The 17186-nt window shown below is 40.0% G+C and overlaps 1 protein-coding gene across 2 annotated transcripts in view; it reads right to left on the bottom strand.

The window, feature by feature from the left end:
* Positions 1-7317: 7317 nt before the first annotated feature.
* Positions 7318-17186, bottom strand: part of LOC105926179 (regulator of microtubule dynamics protein 2) — a 46444-nt gene continuing 36575 nt past the window's right edge. For both annotated transcript variants that reach the window (XM_036126723.1, XM_036126721.1), the window contains exons 6-11: positions 17011-17086; positions 14529-14606; positions 12135-12233; positions 10540-10593; positions 10378-10458; positions 7318-7981 (exon numbers count right to left, since the gene is read on the bottom strand). In XM_036126723.1, the coding sequence (XP_035982616.1) occupies positions 7928-7981; positions 10378-10458; positions 10540-10593; positions 12135-12233; positions 14529-14606; positions 17011-17086 (442 nt within the window). In that variant the 3' untranslated portion in view covers positions 7318-7927. The remainder of the gene's footprint in view (positions 7982-10377; positions 10459-10539; positions 10594-12134; positions 12234-14528; positions 14607-17010; positions 17087-17186) is intronic.

The following is a 17186-nucleotide window of genomic DNA, read 5'->3' on the forward strand; positions in this document are numbered from 1 at the left end:
GTTCTTGGTTGAATTAAAATCTTATTAAATCTGATAATTTTGGCTGTACCTTTATTCAGTGTTCATTTGATCACACGTGAAATCCGCTTTATATGATCTATTCATGCGAGTCTAGCTACCAAAAAAGAAAAAGAAAAAAGACGAACCAGTAAACAGCTGTGATGGACTCATGAAGGTGGATTTTTGGTTTAAGCAGACAGACATGCGACAATCTACTAACATAAAGCTAATATTTTCGTGACACATGTGAAAATGACCACAGAGCCGTTTACTTTCTCATAACGTGTTATATTGAGTGATCAATAGAGTTTTAACCGACATAGCAAACCCTTATGATAGATCTTACAAGTGTTACATTTTCAGTTTTTTTCACACTAACTGAACGACAATGTAACGACACCATTGCTATATTTCGTTAAGAAAAGTAAAACATCTTCATTTCCACACCTAATAGGTTGGAAATGAGGCAGAGTTAACTGGATTTATTCTTCCAGCTGAATGCGCTCCCGACGCAAGGGATGCAAATTCTGGCGTGGGTAAGTCGTTTGGCACAACGACACCGGTCCAAACCACAGCAAACCACGGGGTCTGCAGAGAGGCTCATCCGTGCTGACCATTCCTCCATCCATTCATCCATTCATCCAGGACCTGTACAGCTCGAGGATGTGGGAAAAGGGGCAGCTAACATCTCTGCAGATCCCACAGATGCTGCACACAAACTCTTCAGGCTTTTACCTTCAGGCAACAGAGAGAAACTTACACAAACCAGCCCCCGACTGAGTCTTTTCCACCAGACTGGACACCTTACAGCCTGAAATATATCATGCACACACACAAATATCAACATAATGTTCTCTTTATCTTTTATCTCCAGCGCGCTGAGCTTGTGAAAGCAAAGTCAGATCGCTTGTTGTGAACGTCAAGCCCCAGACTGACCTTGTGTGATCTCAAAAGAAAACCCCATAAAAAACCAACTCCTGCTTTACCGACAGGCAGCACCTTTAAAGAAGCGCCAGCCACCCGAAGACAAAACTGCAACCTCTGTTTCACAGGCAAACATGGCAGCCAGCCAACCCCCTCTGAATGAAAAAGTAGTTTTGCAATAGAGGAAACAGGACTCAAACATTTAATGGTGGGCAGTAGACAGAAGCAAAAAAAAACCTGCGTCTCCTGAACTCTTCTGCAGACACCAGCGAGCCGTCTGAGCAGCTGTCTCAACCCATGCATCCCACTGAAGTGCGCAGGCGGCTTATAAAAGCAGTGAGCAAAGATGAAGTTTCCACTACTGTATAAACAAACACCTGCGCTGATTTGGGAAGCACCTATTTAGAGCGGCTCTGCTGAGAAAAACAAATGAAACATGACTAGACCGGTGGGAGGCTGGCCTGAATCTAATCCGCTAACAAATTCCCCACCGTGCTGGCACACAATGTTCAGTCAGCCTCACAACCATTTATCCCCCCACTGACAGGAGCCTACTTGTTACTCCTTGATGATTTTGGATAAAGGTCAATTTAGTTTAACGCAAAAAAAAAAAAAAAAAAGAATCACTATGAGCTCTAATTATACGTTGGAGATTATATTACCGAATGCAAGAGGCTGCTTCTTCTAAACAGCAGTAAAACAAACGAGAACACAAACAAGATGGGAGAATGATGCCTCCGGTCAGCATTTTATATATTTACACGTTTCAGTACCAGAAATCATTCAGAACACAGTGTTATCTCGCTCAGTCTTGAAATAACAGAAAAATAACTCGTTTTGGCTTTTGAAATCATGCATTCCCTTTGTAACAAAAAAAAAACTAAACAAAAAAGAACAACAAAATCCTGTTAAGCAATAAAAACAAAAATCAGGTCATGTAATTTAATTTTATTAAAAAAAAAGATTAATAAAGCTTTCAAAGATTATGCATATTTGACCAAACGCTGTCCGTACATATTGGCACCCCTGGAAAAGATGATTAAATAGCCTTAAAATAAAATTAACTTCTATTTTCAGTTGCATAATTAAACAAAAATAAATGGGTATAAAAATGTAACTACAGTCTGGGAATATCTTTGTAGTGGATAAAAAAAAACCCTACATAAAGAAACACACATATAGACATAAAAGAAACCATCTTTATAATATTTAACAATTAATATTGTTATCACTATGCAATATTTAGTATTTTGTCATTTAGAAATAACAAAATAATTAAATCAAGACAATTATTATTCAGAAAGCAGCTTATTTAAGCAGTTTTAAGTTGGTACAACTGTTTCTCAAGGCTCCTCTGATAAAAACACAGAAGCGCATCTCTGCCACCCATTCTTCAACATGGGAAAGACAAGCGAACAGGCCATTAAAAGGCTACACACCTAAAATTGTCAAAATCCATAGTCTGAACAGTAATTAAAATCCTTAGAACGACAGGACTAGTGACTGGATGAGGCCCCACGCTGGGAGGTGAAACAATATCTCCAAATCTCACTAATGGAGAACTTTAGAGCCAAAGAGCTGAACCTGAGGGTCACTAACTCTCCAAAACCACCATTAGGTGCCACCAACATGCCTGTGAAAACCTTTTGTTTTGGTCCACCATCACTAAAAGACATGTGGATTTTCCCAAATCCCACTATAGGAATCTAACCGGACCTGCTTTGGAATGAGACTAAGGTGGAATTTGTCAGGTTTATAAAGGCTCCAGGTGGGTCTGATGTGAAACGAACGATGAATACGTGGGAAAAAACCTTCCATGGTCACCGTTAAGCACGGTGGAGGCTCTGTTATGCTACGGGCCCGTTTCTGTTCTGAAGGTCCTGGGAGCCCCTTTGGGTGGTCGTTAACTCTTTAGACGGGACAGAGAGCCAAAAAAACATGGATAAATCAGAAAAATAAGGGGTTCAGCAGAGACGATCTGAAACCTGTGGGGCGAGCTGACTGGAAGGAGCATCAGGGAGGATCCGGGTGAGTTTGTGGTCACAGACACTTCAACGCGGAGATGTGTTTCAGGAGAAAAGCAAAAAACGTGCAAAGCTTTCCTAAACACTACAAGGACTTTAATCTGAGACGTTTTCTTGAGCTTTTAGGCCATAAAAAAGGCAAATAATAGATCTGTTGTAAAGCTTTTGATGGCCAGAGGAGATCCGTGATGCTGGGGGTCAGACTGGATGGCTTCACAGACCCCAGAAAAACAGATTTAAAAACAAAAAACTAAACCTGAAAACCAGATAATGATCCAAATGATCTGACTAAACCAGGGCTCTGCAGACTTCACTATCCACAGGTTCATTTTCGCCCCCCAATCAAGCTGAATAAAAATCATTTTGAGCAACAAATCTTAACTTTTTAATTTTTGAGAGATATTTACTACAGGAAAAAAATATATTTTTTAAAGAAATATAATTTTTTTCTTGTATTTTTAGGTTCTGAATGAAAGAAAAACATACAACATTTGCCCAAAAGAAGATGGATGAATTTTCTTCTATTGGATGTTGATATTTGGGGAAAATGGAGGAAAACCTGATAAGATAAAAAAACCAAACATTACAGGTACTTTTGGTGTCATTCCGGTAAGGATATTACCTTACCTTACCGGATTATTATGCAATTATTCCCAAGAGAAAGAGAAAGACTGCCAAAGCCTGCAGTTGATATAATATCTATATTTACAAACATCAGCTGATTGTTTCTCACCTTTAACCAAAGTTATTAAGAGCCATTGTGAAATCACATCTGGATGAGCTACTATCTGTTTTATAGGATTGCTAGGGGTGCCAATAGGTGCGGGGGAGGCGCTTTATGTCTATTGAGCATCAAACTGAGATTAAACGTACAGGAATGTATAAAGATGAAGCATTTAAACATAGATTCAGACAATAATAGCCTCTCAGTTACATTCAAATCAACAAAAGCAACAAAAACAAAGACAACTGCAGTTATTTCTCTTCGCCACTACAACAAAAAAAAAAACCTGAAAATCTAATTTTTGTTATTTGTTCTTCACATCATCTGTCAACTACAGCTTAACTGACCTTCCGAACTTTATCCATATAATGTAGTGTAATAAGAATCATCTTCACATTCAGAGCAACAACATGAAGAAAGTCTGACGCCGACGTTTGCTTCAGGAAGAAATATGTAAACCAGAGTTCAGATGATTCATAAATGCTTTTTCCCACAGATCCTGGGGGATCCCCCCCCCATCCCCACCCCATCCCTCCTCACCACCCTCACAAAGGTGAAGCAATTTCAGTTTCTAAGAGGCTGGAGAGCATGGGAGAGTTCGCTTTAACTCAGGTGTGCGCTTTCTGAATTAAACTTCAGGGTCGACTGAGGTTAAAAAGGTGCAGAGTTAAGACATCGCTGCACCCTGAGCCGTCGGGCGTCTCGTGTTCAAAGGACGGACGCCGAAACCCTTCAGAGGACTTTTACAGCGTTGCACAAAGAGTGATAAACGCTTATTTCTGTTCATTTCGGTGAATATGGCTTAGGGCTATTTCTGTTTCCAGCCAACGGAGCAAAAAGATTTTTCGAAACAGAAATGTTCTGGGGAAGATTAATGACTTGACCGTCTTCCAGCAGACAGTCGTCAGAAAACTCTCCCGGCTGTTCACAGACTGCCGTCTCCCACTACATTCATGGAAAGTTTAGTGGAAGAAAAAAAAAAAAAACAACATCTATGGGAGATGTTGTGAAAGAGTAACTCATTTATATTCCATCGATGTTGATTAGACTGTGAAGTTAAACTCATTCAAGGGTTTGGGGAACAATGACCAGACATGGTTTTATAAAGCATGTGGATCCAGCGGCACAAACGCAGACGTATTCCGGACGTGAGCAAAATGGGCAGAATCCATGTTGCTTCAAGTCCAGCGTGACGTTTCCACAGGCAGTGATGATTTAGAGTGCTATGCCATCTGCTGTCCTGGACCCAGGCCCAGAACAAGACCCTGCAACTATCAAATTAAGGTCAAAAATTGTTTTCCAACATTGATTTGTATGTCAATGAAAATGCAGTATAAGTATTTAAGCTACATGATAATTATTATTTTTATTTCCTACTGGTCTAAGTTATATTTAGAACACGTCTGACAGGTAAACCTTAATGGCCGTGACTCGCTTTGGTTTGTGCCGTTTGGCATCAGGAGCTCAGAGTTAAACGAGTAAAACAAGCTGCGGCCTAAAATAAAAGAGAACAGCCAGCGTCTATGGGAAGCCAAATGTGCCACAATTATAAATGTGAAAAAAAAAAATTGGATTTGTGTTAAATAAATTTATCTTTATCTTAAATAACTATAGAAATCATTTTTTTTATTTTACATTTAAATTAAATAAAAATCCCTCAGCATGGTTAACACTACTGTAAAAAGGTGATTGGTCTGCAGCTGAGTTGCTGGGAAGGTTAACCAATAAGATGTTAAGGTTCATTATGTGACACGTAGCAGTATAAGCTATCTACTTTACACTTTGAATAAAAAATGTTTAAAAAGATGAATACTTTTTATTTTTTTTCATGTTTTGATACATTTGATTTACATTTCAACTCAATTCCCTCAATTTAGTTACATCATAAAGTAACAAATTGACGCCTTTAAAATATATAGAAAAAGAAACGTGTATTTATTTGTTGTACATTTATTTTCAATTAAATAAAATGATCAAATATAAAAATGTATTAAATAACTCATTAAATTTGGGGATTTGTGTGAAACCTGTGCAACGAAGAAAACTAAAAAAAAAAAAAAAAAAAAAAAAAAAAAAAGACAAGTATGGAGCAGATAGGAGGGGGATGAGGACCACTTTCAAACTGGTTGTATAACAAAACAGTTAAGTTTCCACACCCAGAGCGTCGCCTATGAGCCAAGCTATTCCTGAAAACATCTATCTGTTGTATTCTGAATTACAGCAGAAGGATCGGGGAGTTTTTCCTGCACAAATCAGTTAATTTTTAACCATACCGCTGCACTCAGATGTCCTAATCTCACCAGCCTGACTCATAAACATCGTTTGTGAATTGACTTTATCACCTCAGCCAGCATTTCTCCGGTTGGTTTGTGCATCGGTTGAAACAAAAACCGCCGCTGAGCAAGCACCAGCACTGATTTAGCTCTGGAACTGGTTTGGTGGAAAAACCCCCCATTAAAAGTCTGTCATTTCTGAGGAAGGACAGGAAATGATTTATTAGCGATCGGTCGTTAAATAAATCCAACTTTGCCGCCACAATGACGTGTTTTATTGTTCGTTAAACGGCTGTCTCATCTTTTTTTCCATGCATAGCGCTGCAGTTACTGAAACATAAATACATTAAAAGGTGTTAAAAAGGTAATTTTTTAAATGTTACCGCTCTCTTCATCACATTGTATTTGAGTAATTAAAAATGTAGGGCCCTTTTTTTGTTGCTTTTTGAAAATAGCGCTGCACGTTTATCGACATACAAAGAGAAGATTCACACTTCAGCTAAGTCGTTACTCTGAAATACATAATTCACCCCTAATTCTTTTTCAATATATTCTTACAGATATTGACAACGATGGACATTTTCTCAAGACACACGTTCTCAAACAACTTTAAAAAGCATAAAGCCGGTTGTTCCTGAGATCAAACAGGGTTTTCCATCCCTCGTTTAGCACTGATCCTACGCTCTAAAGTCCTTTTTGATAGGAGGCACGGAGGCAGAGTAAGCTGAGCACTTCCTGTCTGTCGGCTGAAAGAAGGAAGCTTTAGTTTTCCCTTTCTTACAAGAAAAGAGAAATTCAGCTGTTTGCAAAAGCAAAAATCACAGCCAGAGATGGAATCTGCCACCCCATTATTCCTTTTTCCTTTTTGTCTTGTCTTTATTTAATAGCCAACCTGCTTGTGCTGCCCTGTGAATGACAAATGCTCCTTAAATGAAGACCGCGTGACTGATTTAGTGTGAGAACCCGTGATTCAAACCCACCAATGCAGCCGCGCATTCACTGCTGTTGAATGAAAAACGACCAAAAGTGTTTGTTAATGTCACAATGCGGGCTGAATGATTCATTCAGATGAGACTCGTTAGTAAAACGGAGCTGGCTTACAGCAGAACCCTGCTACTGTTGTCTATTTAATGTTAGAGAGCGGTATTGTCGTACACTGCAAAAACAGACCTTAAAATAAGTAAAATGTTCCTAAAATTTGGGTTTTTGTCCTTGATTTGAGCAGGTAAATTATATTATCTGCCAATAGAATGAATATTTTGACCACTAAAATAAGATGATTAGACATCCTGTACTTGAAATAAGACGATGGAGATGAGTTGTTCCTATTTAAGAGCTAAAATCTTATTCCATTGACAGATCATCTTATTTACCTGCTCAAATCAAGGACAGATACACTAATTTTAAGAAAATTTTGCTTATTTTTAGTTCAGTTTTTGCAGTGTATACATCTGCTAGGTGAGGATTTGGTTTCTGCTCACCCTTCAGTTCAGGGAAAGGATTAACGCCAAATCTAGTCCGCCGCAGAAAGTCCAGCAGGAGCTTTTTAGATTAATTTCCGTTTTCTGGGAAGAACCTTGTTGGCACTGGGCAGCGCTGCCAGTAAACGGTGTAATTTGGCTCAAACAGCGCAGACTGCTTTGCACCATGAGTTACTTTGAAAAACGACCCGTTGCTCTCAGCACAGGTGGAAACTGAAGCCGATTTCAAGCATGTTCCCCAGAGCTTCTCACACCAGAGCTTCATGACTGATATGAGTTTTTTTTCATGATTAGAAACGAGAATTTTTCAATTTATTAAAACAAAAGTCTAGAAGTAGAAAAAAAAAGGACAAGGACGTTGCCTTGTGCTCTTACTGATGATTATATTCTCATGCTTACACTCACAGAGTGAATCACACAGATATTTTCACCGACTACATATATATCTGCAGCACCCATAGCAGGTGTGAGATTAACTTCAGAGCAATTCTTCAACATTTTTCACACTCCGAGCGCCGGGAAGAGTAAATCCAGCTCCTTTTGTGCTTCTTCATCCTGAATAAAAGAACATATTTTAAGATTAATTAAGACAGCAGACAAAGCGTGAATTCTTACCTCACTTTGGACTTTTATGCCTCTAACCGAAGCATTCAGTGTCTTCTTTGCGCTTTCCCCATGTTGCACCCACAAATCTCTGTTATTTTCTGGTGCGTGACAGATTTGTGTGACAGATCAACGCAAAAGTAGCGCATAATTGTGAAGCGAATGTAAAAGTATACACGGTTTTTGGCATTATATTTTATGAACGATGGTCGAGGATGTTTATTCAGGGCCTTATACTCTGAAAATCCCCTCAAACTAAATCCAAAACAACCAATTACCTTCTGTCCGGATGAGGTGAATACCTTAGTTTATAAAACATTAACTCAGGATTTAACTACCGTTAAAGACATCTGTAGATGACGGAAGGAGCATGCACTGCAAAAATAGAACTAAAAATAAGTCAAATTATCTTGAAATGAATGTGTTTGTCCTTTATTTGAGCAGGTAAATAAGATGATTTGCCAATGGAATGAGTATTTAATCCTCAAAATAAGATAATTAGATATTCTGCCCTCTAAATAAGATGATGGAGATGAGTCGTTCCTATTTTTAGTGCAAAAATCTCATTCCACTGGCAGATTATATTATTTATGTGCTATAATCAAGGACAAATACATTCATTTCAAGAAAATTTGACTTATTTTTAGTTTTGTTTTTGCAGTGTGGTAACTCTGTAGGAGCTGCAAAGATCCAGCGCTCAGGTGGGAGAGTGTGTTGACAGGAATACTGTCCCTCTCCACTAATCTGACCTTAATGGAAGAAGGTCCTGGGTTCAAATCCCCGGCCCTTTCTGCATGGAGTTTGCATGTTCTCCCTGTGCGTTTGTGGGTTCTCTCCGGGTACTCCAGCTTCCTCCCACAGTCCAAAAAACATGACTGTTAGGTTAATTGGTCTCTAATCGATTGGATACTAATAGTTGATTTCTCTAGGTGTGTCTCTGTGGGGTTGATACGTTTTTTTTTGTCCCTGCTTACCTTTGTATTCGCTTCTTTGTTCTGGTACCCAAATGAAACATAACAACAATCAGTCAAGCGTTTCTGAACGTTTGACTGATTGTCGTCTTCTTGTCTTGTTTCATACGACTGGAAGGCTAAAGCAAAATACTTCAGACTGGGGCCAGAGGTTTACCGTCCAGCAGGACAGTGACCCTAAACCTAAAGCCAGAGCGACAATGGGATGGTTTAGATCCAAGTATATCCATGTGCTAGAATGGCCTAGTCAAAGGCCTGACTTGAAATCAACCCAGAATCTTCAGCAAAGCTTGAAAACTGTTGTTCAGAGATGCATAAATGTCAGTTTCTAGATGTGCAAAGCTGATGGAGACACAGCCTAAAGCAGGGTGATCCAAACTTTTCGGTACATGGGCCAAAATTGTCAAGTGAAAGGAACTCGAAGGCCAAAAAATTAGTATTTTTTTGAAAAACCAAACAAATTATGTTTTTTACCTGCTCTACAAAATATGATCATTTTAAATAAATAAATAAATAAGTCAGAGTTTCTGTAGGAAATTATTGTGAAAATCATTGTTAAAAAAGGGTTTTGCTCGTTTGTCTAATTAAAAGATGGTCATCCAGTTCGCAAGTTATTTTTAATAATTTGACTACAACAATAATAAACTGAACTCTTTTTGGTCTAGCAGTATAAAAACCAGCATTTGGGTCAGTTGGTCTTTGAAATATATTTGCTGTAATTAGGTAATTTTCATAAATGAATTCAAAGCAGCCTTTAATGCACCACAGTCTGCAATTGAGCAATTAAATGTCATACACTACAAAAACCCAACTAAAAATAAGTAAAATGTTATTGAAATTAGTGTATCTGTCCTTGATTTGAGCAGGTGAATAAGATTATCTGCCAATAGAATAAGATTTTTGCACTTACACTTGGAACAACCAATCTCCATCCTCTTATTTCAAGTGCAGTATATCTAATTATCCTATTTCAGGGGTCAAAACACTCATTCCATTGGCAGACCATCTTCCTTACCTGACCAAATCCAGGACAAATACACTAATTTCAAGAAAAAATTACTTATTATTTTGAAGTTTCGTTTTTGCAGTGTATGAAATGAAAGAGAATGTCAAAAGTGTGTTAAGATATAAAGATACAAAATACTTTGTGTTGTACTTAACATTTTCAGTTGTAAGGTTTTATATTTTCTGTAATAATTTTGCCCAAATTAAACATAAAATGTGAATACCGTGTCCTCGCGCCTTTCAATTTCCCAACTATGCGCTACCTTGTGTTGGTCGATCACACAAAACCGACAAAAGCTTTTGAGTTGTAATGTTACAAAATGGACAAAAAGCGGTGTGGGCTCAGGTTTTCTTATCTGAATGAACATCTACCTCTTTGGAGACGGTTCTCATCGAAGAGGCTGCTTCACACATCTTCCTGGCCGTGTCAGTCTGACCCAGAGCTTTATAACACTGCCACAGAGAGGAGCGAAAACCGTTAGAGGAGGCGCCGAAGGATCACAGCCGACGACGTCATCACAGACCAGCACTGACCTTAGCCAGGAACACGTAGTTCAGTTTTGAGTAAGCAGGATGAATCTCTTCGACCTGCATTAAAAGACACGAAGAGGAAAAAAAACGGGTTAATTTTAGTGGCGGTGAAGGAGAGCAGCCAGCTGACACCGTGCTGTTGGGGTCTCTTTGGTCTCTGAGGTCGGCTCCAACCTCAGACTTGGTCTTTTTTCAGCAACGGGATGCATCTGCTCAACAGCACATTTACTCCAGGCTCTTGGCTGGCAAGTCGTAGCAAGAGCCGTTTAACCCAAACTGATGGGTGAGACACCAGAACGAGGCATGCACGGGAATATTGGCCAGAGGCAAAAGTATTTTCCCTGCTGTATAAACTGTTGAAATGTGGGAACACAGATATGGCCTCTCTGAAAACAAATGGCTTAGGCTTTTAAAAACTGAGCCCAGGAGCATCCTGGAGGCATTTCTTTTTCTTTTTTCTTTTTTTACAACAGCACAAGATAAACAAGACTCTGCGGGAAACGATTTTATTAACCAGGGCTGCTCATGAGAGAGAATGCAATCAATTAAACAGTATTAAAAACTCGTCTCCGATCCAGTGGAAGATTAGCTTTTCCTTATTTGAGATCATTTCCTAACGTATTGGAGCCAATTCTGATTAAGCCGCATGTTCCCGCCTCTTTTCTTTGTTTTCCTTCATCACAAAGAAAACGTCTCTTTGTGAGCTTCAGCATCTTAGCCGCAGTAAATCAGCTCTTTTCACACTTAACACGGCAACGGTGAAATTAATGTACCTAACATCACCTGCAGGTGGCAGTAATGCAAGGACTTTAGCTTTATTTGATCAAGCCAACTTCTGAAGAAGAACTTCGCGCCAGAAAGTACATCAGTCAAGTAGCTGATTGGCCACAACAAACAATGGCTTCAGGACCGGTGGTTCTTACAGTGGTTAGCAGCTTTATGGAAACTTTATGAACACTAGAGCGATCCCGGTAAATTACCCGTTATGAAAATCATGACCCGGTAAATTGACGGGTCAGTTCTGGCTTTATTCATACACAACCCTGGCTCAATAAAATACCAGTAAATTACTGGGTAAGGTTTTAAGAGTAAAAGCAGCTATTGATAGTGCTGCACTTGCGACAAAATTTATTGTGCAGCCGTACTTTAAGAATTTCAAAACAAATATATATATTTTTTACTGTAACTTTCATTACTTATAAAATAATAATCACCTTTTTCATTGCAACCTGTACATCCTAACAAAACTTCTGCATCTAACTCATCCCTTAGGGAGCAGTGGGCTACCACAGTGCGGCGCCCTAAGAGCCTTCTAGGGTTAAAGGTACATAGCCACGTTATTTGACTTTTTAATTTATTTATACGGCAGTAGTTCACTCTAATTGCATTGAAATTTTTTATGAAAGATTGTCACATTATTTTGGTGTTTTATGCTTAGTTTTTGCTCAGTTTGTTAGTAAATAAAGCCTTTGGTGTTTATTTACGACTTTAATGGAAGTACGTACTGTGCATGCACAGCATGGGTTAAAGCAAGGAAGCGGCTAACGGCTGTTAGCATCTTCAGGCGAAACAATGAAAAAAGGTCCAAGATCCAGTACCTTCAGGAAATTCTTCAGTGCATCTTCAATCGAGGCGCTTGGAGGTTCTCCAAATAGTGTTGCAGCTACTTTTCTCTCAATCCAGGACAACTGAGCAACCTGGAAAATAATCAAATATCCAACTTTAAAAGACAACTGTTTCCGCTGAAGAGGGTAACAACATGCAAAAAAAAAAAAAAAAAAAAAAAAAGAGGGTACAGAGTGATATGTTATTTTTGCCGCCCCTGGTAAAGACGTGTAAGAAATAAATTCATCCTCTACAGCATGGTTTCATTTTATTTTTTTATTTTTTTTTAATTTTTGTCCATTTATTCATTGGAATAATTATTTTCTATTTTATTTATAAAGCTAATAGTAGCATAATTTGTGATAGATAATTCTCTCCAGTTAATTTTCTCTGGTTTCTAATGCAATGCGAGTTAAACTTATGTTTCCAGTTGTTTTGTTTTTTTTTTTTTGCTAATTTTACTGGAGTTTTATGTTTGCACTTTTATCTTTATAGCTTTAATCAACAATCCTTTGAATCAACTCTGTCGGTTTTAAACGTTCCTTTTACATAAAGGTGTATTGGACTGGAGTGAATTAGTACAAACAATCCCGCTTGTTAGAAACAAAGGATGAATGTGTGGAAAAGCACCTAATATCCTATTTCAGGTATGAAGGAGAAGCTGTGATGCTGTGGGCCTGTTTCTTTCCCAAAGGCTATGGGAACCCTGGAGGTTGTCATTTCGCCTTTCAGCAGGATGATTATCCCAAAACATGAGGCAAAAATTAACAGAAATGTTTCACCAGACAACCAATAAACCCCTCCTGTTAAAACCAGGAATCTGGACTCTCTCCCTGTAGGCTCCGACAACGTCAAATATGTGCGGCTCTGGTGTTTCTTTATCCCCACACAGAGTAATTTTACTGAAATGAAGTTGGGGATTTTTCTAAAGTTTGTGGTGTCACATTTTACTTAATTATCATGTTCTCTTACCTTTAACCATTCTGAAGAGTGGCAATGGGCGTCTGTGTCACATCGTATTTATACCCCAACAGGCAGTTTTGGGTTAACGACTAAAGGTTCCTACACACTCTAATAAACTCCAAACAATAGAAATAATAAATCTTTAACATATAATTTTTTTTTTGCACTGGAAGCTCAAATTAAAAGGTGACATTTTTCACACATTTTCAGAGTGAGATCCTGCCAGCGCAATAAAACATACATTTATTTTTTCCACACCTTTACCAGGGAAACAAATAAGGCCCGTTTACACTACACTTTTTTAACCGAGCCGAGCCGAGACCAGTCTGAGCTTGGATCAGTTAACCAAGCCTAGACGACCGTTTACACACCACACTATCCCGGTTCCTTGGTTGCTCCTCGCCTCCTAGTGATGATCTGTGGTACTACCGCTCTCTGGGTTTGAAGGCGGGACCGAGCAAATCAAAAAGGCGGCGCCCGTAACATTCAGGATGTTATTGTTAGACAGAGTCGGCTTTTGGGACGAGGATAAGACAAACGAACGTCTAATAAGGATTTACAGATGCAGGAAACAATGACAGACGCTGAGGTTCATAAGCAGAGTCATCACTGGAAACCGTGTGGCACGGTAAGGAAGCTAGTATTATTATGAATGTCAGAAATTTGTCTGAATGGAGTGTGAATCGGGACGTGCAGCCAGACACGGCGGAAAACCCGCGGACAGTCAGCTGACTGTAAGGGGATGACGCGGTCTGCTCATGCGCTCTTTATCAGAAAACCGGGATAAAAAAAAAAAAAAAACAGGCCGAGACCTACTAGGGAACTGGTCCGCAGTTATCGCGGTCCGGTTACGTTTAGCGCGGTCCGGTTCAGTCTGCTGACCGTTTACACACAAGAGTTATCTCGGTTACCGAGCTCAGACTAGTCTCGGCTCGGTTAAAAAAGTGTAGTGTAAACGGGCCTATAGATGCGAGGGGGGGTGGGGGGGGGTGGGGGGCATTAAAAAGCGCAATTTCTATAGTTAAAATCTGTCAATGTTTTACAGCACAATTTAAAGCTCTTATCTAGATGCACCTAAATTTCTCAGTAGGAAATTTAGATCTCAAAATCTTAAAAATGTAACAATAAAACCTGAATCAGATCCAAACATAACAGCAATGACTAAAGCGACAGAGAGACGTAGCGTGGCGGCCATAAAACGGTCTTTATCTGAACAGCAAACAAAGAAAAGGAGTCAGGACGCAGCTATCAGCCGGTGGGAACGCTGGAGAGTCTAAACAGTGAGCAGGAGGAAACCGTGGGTGGGTTAGCACGGGGAGGAGGGAGACCGGGCCAACATGGCCGACACCAAGAGCTTCACGATCTGGCTTTCTGAGGTCAGACAGGAGAGAGAGAAACGAGGCGAGGCGGGCGGGGTCACGTACGGCGTAGCACCAGCGGCCCAGCAGGTAGTAGGACAGGGGGTCGTGCGGCTTCAGCTCGATGGCTTTGTCCAGGTGATCCTGGCAGGGGGAGACAAGAGACAGACAGGGAGACGTTTTCCACTGTTGATTCACCATTCCAGCTGCTTCTGTCCTGACCTGATCTGTCCTGCTTCACCAACCCACAAGTATTTGACAAACACCTCACACACACGCAAACCTGCTGGAAACCCGGGCTCTTTGATGAGTTTTTCCTTTTCTTTTTTTTTTTTTTCACATCTACCAGCGCTCTCGCTCCGTCTCATTCACCTGTCAAGAGCTGTGAAGGTACACAGTGTTTAGGAAAGCTGCTGACAGGAGATAAAACGCTACGTGCTGTTGCTCCATGCCCCTGCTTATGTAAGCCCATGTCTGTAGGAGGGCCTTCCCGCCTTCAGGGATACAAGCAGCCGTTCACCCTGATCCGTACGCGGCAGATGCAGTGCTCCGTATCTTTTATCTCTTTGCAGCGCCGTGTTAAAAGTATTCACACCCCCTGACCTTTTACCTATTTTTTTTCCCCCCACTCCCCAACCACAAACTCCAATGTATTTCATCGTCGTTTTGGATGAGGTGAGGAGGAAAGAACAGGATAAAAGGGTCCTTAATCAGGGTTCCTGCAGCATAAGGCAAGTTAAATTCAAGACTTTTTAATGCCACTTGAAATAAAAAGTTAAGACCAACTTCACGATAAACAAGATAAACCTGGTTGTGACAATTTCACCCAAATGTTTATTTTAACATAAACCATTACTTTCTGGCCCAGTAGACATGTTTAAAATTTAAAAAAAAAAACATTTCATATAGGAAGAAAGCTAAAAAAAAACACAAATTACAGATATATTTTTAACAACTACTGAACTGAATTCACAAACTTTGTTTTGTTCCCTACTAAAATAAACTATAAATCAGTTTTAAAAAAAACACTACATAACCAGTGCCAACTCTTTTTCGCAGCTATGGTCCGGCCGCAACAGTTTTTATTGGTTCCGCTATCGGAACGGAACCAATAATGGTTACATTGAACCCTGATTAATATTGAGACTCTGATAGCTCTAAATAAATTGTCTAGTTTTGCAAATAAAATACTGTTGAGACAAACATCTAAAAAGAGTCATTGTTTTCCTTTCTATTAGAGATTTTGTGGGGGATGTTTTGCCCATTCTTCGTTGCAAAGCAGCTGAAGCTCGGTCAGATTGGACAAAAAGCTTAAATTTTCCGGTTTTCCCACAGATTCTCAATTGGATCGGGGTTTGGACTTTGACTGTGCCATTTTAACACATGGATACGCTTTAATCTAAGCCACACGTGTCAAACTCAAGGCCAGCGGGCCAGATCCGGCCCGTCAAGGTAAATTATCCGGCCCTCGAGAGCCAGAAAAAAAGGCATATATCCTTTTAAAGTGTATAAAGTGGCTAAAACTGTGCCTACTGTAAGTGTAACTTACCCCAATAACAACTTTTTTTGCAGATAAACTGTATAAACTGGGCCTGAGGGTGCTACTTTTATGTTACTGTGCATTTTGTATACTACTATGTGAACTGGAATGAAATTATGAAATGAAAAGTATCGTCTCTACACGTGCAACCGGCCCTTTTAATGACTTCATGATGCCAAAGTGGCCCCATATAGAAATTAGTTTGACAGCCCTGATCTAAGCCATCATACTGCATCTCTTGCTGTATGTTTAGGGTTGCTGTCCGGCTGGAAGGTGAACCTCTGCCCCAGTCGCACGTCTTCTGCAGCCTCCAACAGCCTTTCTTCCAGGATTGTCCTGGATTTGGCTTCCAAGTCTTTGCTGAAAAAAAAAAAAGCATCCCCACAGCATAATGCAGCCACCACCATGTCTCACCGAGCGTCTCTCACATTTGGCTTTTAGTCTAAAAAGTTAAATTTTGTTCTCATCTGACCACAGCAGTTTGTTATGGTTCTTGGGATTTTCTCATAACGACGAGCTTTTTGGAGATCTGTGGAGAGCACAGCTTATGGTTTTTGTGTCAAGCTTGTGTTGAGGAGGTCTTGGCTGCTTCTCTGGTGAATGCTCTCCTGGCCCAGCCTGTCAGGCCAGATGGACTTCCATCTCCTGGTGGGTCTGCAGTCGGTCCATCTTCTCTCCGTGATCAGACGATGGACTGAACAGAGTTCTGTGAGGTGTTCAAAGCTTGAGATACTGTTGCAGGACCTGACCCGCTTTAAACTGAACCAGAACGTCCTCCCTGACCGGTCCGCAGGGTTCCTTGGTCTTCATGAAGGAACCTCTGAGGCCTGGAACAGAACGGCTGCTTTTCTACTCAGACTAAACAACGCACAGGTTGACTCCGTTTACTAATCTAGTGACATCTAAAAGCTGATGCGCTGAATGTTATTTAGGGGTAACGTTGAATGTGGAAACGTTGAAGGGTAATGGAATAGTTTTGCGAGGGGCTTGCAGATCTGCGTCGCTCACCTTAAAGACGTAACCGTTCCTGATCTTGTTTTGTATCGTGTCGTATTCTGCCAGGATTCCACACATGATGGCGTACCTGTGAAGACGACGCACAATAAAGAAATCAGTTTCAGCGTAAGCAGCTTTTAATGCTAAATAAAGGGTAAGAACAAAAATAACTAGAAGAAAATAGGGAA

Source organism: Fundulus heteroclitus, chromosome 22 (assembly GCF_011125445.2).
Source record: "Fundulus heteroclitus isolate FHET01 chromosome 22, MU-UCD_Fhet_4.1, whole genome shotgun sequence".
NCBI lineage: Eukaryota > Metazoa > Chordata > Actinopteri > Cyprinodontiformes > Fundulidae > Fundulus > Fundulus heteroclitus.